This window comes from Phocoena phocoena, chromosome X, assembly GCF_963924675.1.
Source record: "Phocoena phocoena chromosome X, mPhoPho1.1, whole genome shotgun sequence".
NCBI lineage: Eukaryota > Metazoa > Chordata > Mammalia > Artiodactyla > Phocoenidae > Phocoena > Phocoena phocoena.
The window spans coordinates 87,491,246-87,501,464 of record NC_089240.1 but is presented as its reverse complement, the minus strand read 5'-3'; the positions used below and the strand labels follow the sequence as shown (position 1 = coordinate 87,501,464).

Below are 10,219 nucleotides of genomic sequence, written 5' to 3'. Positions count from 1 at the left end.
CCTAGGTCCAAGCTGCACTTGTCGCCTCGTTGAGGACGAGGAGGCGGCAGGAGCAGTGACGGTGTCGCCGAAGAGCCGGACTGCCGGCACGCAGAGCTGACCGGCCTGGCCCCCGCGGCCCTCTCCCGCCTCTCTCCCATTGTGTTGGGTAAGGTGCCGGTGCGGGGGCAGCGAGAGTGGCTTAGCGGCCGGAGGACGCGGGAGGTCAGAAGGTGGGAGGCCCGGGGGCAGAGGAAGAGAAGGAGGTCTGGGTGAGCCCCCGGGGGCAGTTGCACCTTGGGAAAGGGGCCTAGGCGCCGCGGGGTCGGAGTTGGGGGGTGGGTAGGTGACGGTGGAGGGGGGCGTTGCTGAGTAATCAAGAGCAGCTGCCAAAGCCCGGCAGAGAGGCGCAGGGCTCTGTGGGGAGCGGGTGTGGCTCAGTGCGCATGCGCCACAACCGCTGGTTCTCAGAGCTGGGGGCGAGGTGAGACAACCTGGGTCCAAGGTAGTTGGAACTATGCGTGACATATCACTTTCTGGGTCCCCGATGCTAACAGTACCCCTATCATGGAGATGCCAGCATTCCCAGCCTCCTAAGGAAGCTTCATTTCCCTGTACCCTGCTCACTTGATGTCACCCAAACCTTACCTATTCGTCTCCAGGAGGTCTACTCAGGGAGTGGCCTGTGGACAGTGCCAAATTGCTATCTAGTGTGCCTTCGGGCTCATAGCCCCAGAGCTGTCGTTGTGAGGAGTGAAAGGTTGGAGGTGAAATTCCACATTGGACCCTTCTAGTTGCATGTAGGATATAAATATGGGCATAAGTGTAGGAATATGCATGACAGCTGTGGCATGACAGCTGTGGCATTTGCACTCAGAGTATGGATGTAGCTGATAACTTGTTAGCTCTACAAAATGAATCCAGTGCGTCAGAGGGCTTCCCTGCTACGGAACCCTCCCCCATCCCCAGCCCCACGCATCAGGTTGTATTGGAAACAATCTACACCATTTAAGGTAGAGGGTCTCAAAATCCAATCGTTTCTTATTTGTATTGTTTTTACGTAGATTAAAGAAAGCCCCACCCAGTTCTCCAGTGCAGTATTTCCAAATATTGTTCCAGGAATCAACAGCGAATTGAAGAGCCTCAACCGGTGCGTTACCATAAGATGGGCTTTCCCCACAGCTCTAACTATGGCTCCTCGCCTGTGCAGATTGCCACCAGGGCCACTCTCACCCACTGCCTAGCCCTCCCCTGTTTCTCTTCCCCCACCCTTAGCCCTGCAGTACACATCCCTCTCAAAACTTGCTCCCAAACAATCTGCACTATGGATTTGAGCATCATTCTACCCATGGCAACCAAACTGGTGTTGCCAGTTTGCTTTTCTTTCTCTTCATTATCACACTAAAATGTACTATTTTCGAAGGTTCAACCTCCTTCTTATCATTGTACTGCCTCCTCCCTCACCTCCATCCCCACCCCCAAGCATCCCCAACTAAATACAGTAATTTTAATAAACCTGTGTGGGTGCAGACACAGCAAATTCAGAAAGTTTCAAGTGTGTTGAAGAACAAAGAAAGCTAGGGAGTATCAGTTTCTAATTCACCTTACTGTCCAAGACGTAGACCCTAATTGGGGAAAAAAAGTGAATAGACTATCCTTAGAGAATGATTGTTACTCTGTTTTGGAGAGTGGGGTAGGAAAGGGGAATGGCATCTCTGGGATATTTGAATCATTTAAAGCCAGATCTTTCTCTGAATAGGATCAAAATTAGAATAAACATTTTAGTCCAAATCATAACCTGATATGGGATCCTTAAGGGATGCATAAGGGAGTTGACTTTCCTATTAAATGTACTTAGGTTTATCAAAGAATTCCTTTGCCTACTTAATGCTATCTTCTTTTAGGTTTTGATTTAAATTTGGCATATTTTGGGGGAGAAAAAAATTGTCTGGTTTGCTTTTGTACTGTGCTAGTTCTTTTTAATTTAAGTATGTACTAAAGGATATCACGCTCAAATGAGGATGATGATGATGATACTGATGGGGATGCCAGCAGCCACTGTAAACATAATGTGGAGATAATTATTCTGCTCTTGTTTTTGGTGCGAGTGGAAAAATTTATATATTTATTTTTTAAATGTGAAGGGAGATGAAGGGAAACTGGAGCATTTCTACTGGCTTTCAACAGGTGGAATTCCTGTTAAGTCCCATCTAGAAAGTGATCCAGATAAGTCCATAACTTTTGCTCTTTAGTCACCTTGTAAATAATAATATTTGGATATCTTACAGAACTGTGGATCTGTTGTACCTGTGCATCAATTCAGAGGCATTAGTTCTGGGTACTTACCTAATTAATAAACAAATATTTATTGATTATCCATATGGAGGACTCTGGTGCTGCATGAAGGGGCTTCAAAGACACATACAAACAAGGGCCTTATGATCCAGGAATTTAGAATTTGGTTGTGCAGGAAAAAAAAGATTTTGTTAACAAAATAAGACAGTATAATGATACTATTTCAACTGTAAACTATGAGATCTGAAGCTTATATGTGAATTTATAAACTCCTTGAGGGTAAGACCTTGCCTTAAACATGTGTGATTTCCAACAGGGTCTACATTCAGTGGGTGCTCAAGCGATGAAGCTTTGCAAAGTAGATTAGGTAGGGAGAAACTAGAGGCAGGGAGAGAAGAGCCAGGAAGCTTTCACAGTAGATTAGATACAAGGAGATGTGGACCAAAATGAGGATGGTAGCAGAAGACTGGAAAAGGATATTGCAAAGAAAAATCATCAGGATTTAGTGACTGAAAGCAAGGAGACAAGCCTAACTGTATTCATTTTTACCTCCAGCAAATAAATGGGAGTTGGAGAGAGCAGAGGAAAGTGTAGGGTCACCTGAGTAAGGACACAGCACACAATAGGCACTCAACTGTTTTCTCAAGCATCAATTGCAGGATTGGACAAGAAGACCCTTAAGGTCCCTCCAATGCTGAGATTCTGTAGTATATGCAAATGCTCAAAACTGTTGGGGAACAAGGCATTCTCAGATATGGAAGAAAGAGAAAAGGAAGAATTGTTATCCTCCCACTGGCAGGTGCTTTCTGAGAAAGGTTAATATTGAGTCACAAGGCCCCCACCAGTGAATGAAAGGAGGTGGAGAGCAAGAGGAACAAAAATCCCAAACTAAAAATTTCAATAAATGCTTACAAATCCTTGCAAACTTCATAAGTTGTTTCCTCCCAAATCCTGTGAGTTAAGTAGGGCAGGCATTACCAGCTCTATTTTTATATAGGAATAAACACAGCAAGATTAAGGAACCTGTCCAAGTTCATAAAATCAATGAATGGGAAAGCAGTGATGAAGACTGTCCTGATTGCTGCCAGCCCAGTGCACTTGACACTGAACGGCATTGTTCTTCCCTGGTATAGACCCTATGCACCCAGAAGTTATGTGTGCACATGACCAAATAGGGGATGCACGAGCAACAGCAGCAATATCTCAGATAGTTATTAATACTTCATTATTCCTGGAGCCGAGTATTTGGTTTCCATATTCACTCAGTTCTTGACCCTTCATTTGCATTTATCCGCAGCAGCCGGGAAAGTAGAGTTAGCCGTTTAATGATATGGACACCTGTTTGCTAGGAACTGAAGGAAGTTCACTTGGCATGGGCACGTAATACTGTCAATATTGTGCCCAAGTTTGTACTTCCTTCAAGTGAGAGTTCAAGAGTTCTGCTCTGTAAAATTATCCTACAGACCAATATAAAAAAGAAGTGTGCTAACACTTGGTTCATCTCCATTTAAAGAAATGTTTGGTACTTGAGCTAGTTCCAAAGACAGCAATTTGAGAGCAGAAGAAAAAACAGGACAAAAATCAGGAATTGTAGGAAACTTGAGAATTTTTTTAGAATAGATATAGACCAAGAAGGAGGATAAAACCTACCAGTTTAGAAGACATTATTTAAATTCATAATTACTGATTTAGATCTCTAATGAATCCCTTATTATATGCTTTTTCTACATTTGAAAAAAATAACATGAGATTATTAAGCAGCAGAGATTTCTTAAAAGCTTCTTTATTAAAAAAAAAAAAAAAAAAAAAGCTTCTTTATTCCTCAGTAAGAAAGAACACTCAGCAAATCTAGGAACTGTTTTTTTCTTTTTAGACCAGTACTCTTGATGCTGCTGAAATAAGACACTTGCCGTAATTAACTATAATTATAAATGAAGTTGTGTTTGAATTTAATAAAGCCAGTTAAATGCTAAAACCTGTGTTCTAGACAGATGACTGATATTAATGAGTAAAATAATTAGCCAAGATTATATATTGTAAACAAGGAGTCCCCAAACATATTTTTTCTTCTCTGATCTTGTGGAATCAGTTGCAGAGACACCCTCAAGGCTGAGTGCATTAATAACTTTCTTAGAGATGGGAACATTGGTAGGTAGAAAGGTAAGGAGTTTCATCTCTGACTTAAAATTTCAACATATCTTAGACTCCTCTGTGCTTTCTCTTTCCTGAATATCATCTATTGTGAATATCATCTACTTTCTTTGATTTACTTTTACTTTGAATGGAAAGCTCAATAGAGAGACTATAAAACTTTAAAAAATCATATAAAGTACACTCAAGTGAGGACAAGTTAAAGTCCATGCAATAAAATTATTTTGTCCATGTTAGGTATTTGTAGTATTTGAACTCTCAAGTATATTTGTGAAAAGCATCCTCTGTAGGTAAGTTGAGGTTGATCTGTTTTTTTTTCCTGACTTGAGTATATTTATATATAGATAGCCTTAACTTTATTTTAAATAAATTTTTATAAATAATGTTTCCCAATCTGTTTTTTAGAATCCTAAAAAGAAAGAATATAGCAACAACAAGAAAAAGACTAAGATTGTGACAAAGACCCAACTGGGTACGTTTACATTTTATTCTCAACTAGGTAGGTATATATGTTATACGTTTTTATTTGATCATCATTGTTGATTTCCCACAATGGACCTCGTTTGAAAGAACCTAACAAAATCTAGTACAAGGTAGTTGTTCAGTAAACATTTGATCTTTTTATTTTAAGATGCAGTCTAGGTATTTCATGTATAGAATGTGGAGGTAACAAGAAGGATACTGTATAATTATTAGCTCTTTAGAGTTTACAGTATGTTTTCATTGGTGTTATTATGGAATTAGAACCTAAATCCAGAAATTAATAAGCTATTCAAGATTTTCTTCTTCAATGATAGCTGTTATAATGATACCAATCAACAGTCATCAACTTGAGTGCCATTGTTCCATGAAGGAAAGATTATGGAAGATCTTTTACTTGTGAGGGTATCCATATCAATTCAAGTATAATGGGGCAAATGCCTGAAGAAACCTGATCTTTTTCTCTTTTCCAAGTTCTGGGGTCCAATGTAACCCTAACCAAACTTCTACTAACAGAATCAAGATTCCAGCTTACACACCTTTCTCTCCTCAACGGTTCTTGGCTCCATCAGGAACAGACTTCAAACCCCTCTAATCAATTTCATACTCTTTGCCTCTTGTTTGGAACTGTCCAAACCAGAAGCTAATACGTTACACATTTGAGTAGCATTCCTGTTCTAGGCTTTCTCCCCTAGAATAGGGTCAGAACTGAACCAGATTACAGCACCATCTGCTAGTCCATTTATGCATGGCATTCAGCCATTTTCCTGGCACAGGCAAGATACTTCAGAAAAACAAGACATATTTTCTCCCTTATGGAAAAAGAGTTTTATTCCTTCTGCTGTACTATATCATTTAATGAGCATGAATTAAGAGAAGTTAAGTAATAAGGCCTTGTAATTCAGAGAAATTTACTATGAAGTTGATTTCAGTTTCAGGTTTAACTGTTTTCCCTTCTGCTTTTTCTTTTATTTTCAGGTTCTCTTGGTTATAAACTCTTCTCCATCTGGTGCTACAACAATGAGTGGGAAATCCCTGCTCTTAAAGGTCATTCTCTTGGGTGATGGTGGAGTTGGGAAAAGCTCGCTCATGAACCGTTATGTAACCAATAAATTTGACTCCCAGGCTTTTCACACCATAGGGGTAGAGTTCTTAAATCGAGATCTGGAGGTAGATGGACGTTTTGTAACTCTCCAGATCTGGGACACTGCAGGGCAGGAACGCTTCAAGAGCCTTAGGACACCCTTCTACAGGGGAGCAGACTGCTGCCTCTTGACTTTCAGCGTGGATGACCGGCAGAGCTTTGAGAACCTTGGTAATTGGCAGAAAGAATTCATCTACTACGCAGATGTGAAAGACCCTGAGCACTTCCCCTTTGTAGTTCTGGGTAACAAAGTAGACAAAGAGGATAGGCAAGTGACTACTGAGGAGGCACAGGCCTGGTGCATGGAGAATGGAGATTACCCTTATCTAGAAACAAGTGCCAAAGATGATACTAATGTGACAGTGGCCTTTGAAGAAGCTGTCAGGCAGGTGTTAGCTGTAGAGGAACAGCTGGAGCATTGTATGTTAGGTCACACTATTGACTTGAACAGTGGTTCCAAAGCAGGATCTTCATGCTGTTAAAAGTAGGAAGCCTTTTAAAAGTGTGCCCCAACTGGTCAGTCAGTAGTGTAAGAATAACTGTGCCCCTCTAAGACTGCACACACATACAAAAGGGTGAGAGATAAGGTTATGATTGTAAATCAGAACCTTTCAAATTGAAGTTGTAGAGCAATTAAAAAAAAAAGCTTTATCAAGCCAAGTGTATTTTGCGTGATTTCTGCTATTTCCTTCTTGTGTCTTTCAGGACATTTCAGAACGCTTTAGTTCTGAAAGATTTAGATATTTTTCAAATCACAGTTTAAACTTAGAACCCAGCCGCATGAAGGAGTTAAAGAGCTACAGCTATCCCTTAAAGCACTCCATTAATCAGCTAACAAATGTCACCATCAACTCTTGCCAAGCAGTTTCTGACATGTCTGCCAAAGGGGAAAAAAATAAGACTCTGAGTCGTATTACATTAAAGATTATTATGCAAACTAGGATGTCCTTATCTTGAATTATAAAGAGGTTGTAATGATTAGGAATGCAAAAGTATAATGACGTACACTGCCTTGTTTAAATCCCTATGTATGGTTTGCTCCCATCTGAGCTTTTCAAAAAATACCATCTCAATAAGAGATACACTAATGACAATGGAGATTTATTATACTCCTTGTGTTTGAAGTAACAGGGTCCTAGTGAATGGATTATGTTTAAATATGCCAACCACCCTTGCAAATAAAAGGTTGGTCTGCTTTCACTTCATAAGTCTACTTTTGTTGCACAGGGATGTTGCTTCTCTGACAACCTCTTATCAATTTAGCAATGCTGCTTAGTATATGGCTTTGGATGCAGTGCACTCTGCTCATAATTTTGATGGTCCTTTGGTCCACCATACTGTGCTCTCAGAGAAGCCTTCAGAACAGGTTGGAGGATAGTGGGCTTTTCTTCTAAGGTTCCGTAACTTGAATATTTATTGTAGAAGGAACTGATTTCCTGTATGCACTGTATGTTGAGCTGGCCAAACTAGGACGTTGAAAGTAACAAGAGAACATACTTTAACCCAGCATTAGAATGAATTTAAGAGAGTTGTCCAACAATAGAATGGACTGCCTTAATAGTGAACCCCCTTCTGGGGAAAATATTCAAGATGCTGGATGACCATCTGTTAAAATATCATAAAAATAATTTCTGTACTGGCTAGATGTTTGGTTTAAGGTCCCTTCCAGCTCTGAGTTCTAGGAATCTGCGAGCTACAAACTACGTTTCAGTGCCATGCTTTAGTTAGATATATCTTAAGGCAACAGCTAAGACTATGGAAAGGGACTTTAAAATTTCTCAAACTACTCTGGGATCAGCATTTAACAGCAACTACATAGCTCTTTCTTTTGCTTTTGCACTGTGGCAGGAAAAGTTCTTGAGCTCTGAGTAATCATTATGTGCCCAATATAAACATCCTGAAGATACCATATTAAAATACAAAAACAGTTTGTCAAATTTTGATTACCATGACTGCCAGCTATATACTATATTATTAATATGCAGCTAGTTCTTGTCAGTTGATTTGTCCTGCATAGATTTTAATCTATACTTTTACAACATCTATGATAAAAACAGTGACCCAAGGTAGTGAGAGACAGTTAGAAATGACCCTAAAAGAGACCTAGGTTGGGAAGGGGACAGGAGCTTTCACAGGAATATAGCCTAGAACTCTCCATTGTAGCCACATATGGAATCAGCCTTACATGTGGGACCTTATGTGCTTTAAGAGCTCTGGGACTTTTTGGCCACATTGATAAGTGGAAGATGATATTTTAACCCAGTAATGCTCAATATTTCCAATTTAAATATAGTCCAGACCCCATTGTCCAACTAATTTTGATGCCAGAAGTCAAAGCCAGAACTGGGACCCCATAGCTCTTAAGTATTGGTCTCTATCCTGCCTATGCCTATAGCCAGCCACACTGGTTTCCAAGTTCTATGATCATTTTGCTACAATCATGTTAGGGTGAAAATATGTATGTCGGAACTATTAAATGCTAATTGTTTTTAAGTGCATGAGACCTGGGGCCTTCTCTTTCTACTTGCACTCTGCTTATAATAGTTTCTATTTGTAGATCTCAGGCCTTCATAAAGACCTCCATCCACTCATAAAAGTACTTGTCACTATTAGAATGGCATGTGATCATTTAAGTAAAGAAATTACTTAGGTATCCCATTCATAGGCCTCCTGTCCATACAAGACAAGTGTTAGGTCATTTGAAGCCCCTTTCCTCTTAGCCATACCAATTTTTTTTCTGCCATATCACTACACAATATCTTAATGAAAGCACTTAAGTGACAAAAAATAATGGCATTTTGGTGAGTAATACTCAGTGGGTTGTGGACATATAGTTTGGGTAAGATAAAAAAAACCACCAAAGGCTGAAATCTGTGAGTACAAGAAACTGTGCATATAGGCTTAGAAATTGTGTACTCTAGAATGTGTAGTGCAATATTTTCAGTAGGTGTTTCTTTTTTAATGAACACTAGATTTTTTGGAACAAGATATTTCTAATTGGAGCTATATTGTTTTTCAATGGTCCATTAAAACATCATACAGAATATCTATTTAATTTATTTACATGTGTTGGGCTAACATTCAGGGGGCCTCAGATTCCATATGTCTTCAGTGGATTGATGAATTTCAGGTTAATTTGTGCCTGCCTCGGCCATCTCTACTTTACCCTGAGGTATTCCACAATCCTCTTGTTGCAGGTGCTGCTAAAAACTCAAAATTGTGTATCAGATATTTTGTTTCAACTGTAAAAATATCATCTGTGTTAAAGTGAATAAAAAGTGCATTTTGAATAACCAGTATACAATGTTTGTGCTTCTTTTCTCCCTTTCCCTTTTTGAGCAACTGGTGGGTGTGACAGAGAGTATTTATCAATCAAGTCACTCTTTCAGGCTGCCCTACATGTGGCTCTGGATCATTTTTTCACATGGTACTCCAAGCAGCCACTACCTACTGATCAGACAGATACCGTTCTACTGATTGGGAAACAAACTCAGGAGATTAAGGTGGGGAAGTTCCTTTTATTTTATGCCATTTTTTAAATACAAGAAGAGTATTGGGACTAGAACTTGGATCTTGACTCTGCACTTTATTTCTTCATTATAATTTAAAACAAAATTAGACCATCACAAAATATAAACAGAATATACACATTCCCTTTATTTTCTTGACTGGAATACTGTCCAGATCTTAGGAAAACATGACAATATAGGCAAAACAAATCAGAAAGCAAAGGATAATTTTGTTAAATATTCTTTTCTGTTGCTTCTCACATATTGAACTTTAAAGAGACTTGGATTAGCATCGAACGGCTTGAATATACAGTACGTAGTGGTGACTTTTAAATTACAGACGCAAGTCTCTCCACAGCACATAATTACATTACAGTGATTCCATCTGTCACAGATTTAACCCTCTTCTCCCCTCCCTCTATTTTTGCCTATTGGAACTTTGGGCAGTCGAAATCACAGCGGGTAAAAAACAGATTTTTTTTGCCACATGTACTGTTTCCATCGCTAAGGATAATCATTTAACAAGTTATCAGACCAACCTCAACTACAGCACCCAAAATCCTTTTGATTAGGCTATAATGATGTAACTTTTAAGCTAAAAGGTCATAGGTTTATAAGCTCTTAAAAAGGATTTGCTCAGCCAAAACTGATACTTTAAAAG

The 10,219-nt window shown here is 39.5% G+C and overlaps 1 protein-coding gene across 1 annotated transcript; it reads left to right on the top strand.

Annotated features, from left to right (window-relative positions):
• The first annotated feature begins 5,925 nt into the window (after positions 1–5,925).
• Positions 5,926–6,531, top strand: RAB9B (RAB9B, member RAS oncogene family). The gene has a single exon (XM_065901214.1). The coding sequence runs from the start codon at positions 5,926–5,928 to the stop codon at positions 6,529–6,531; it is 606 nt and encodes a 201-aa protein (XP_065757286.1).
• Positions 6,532–10,219: the final 3,688 nt, after the last annotated feature.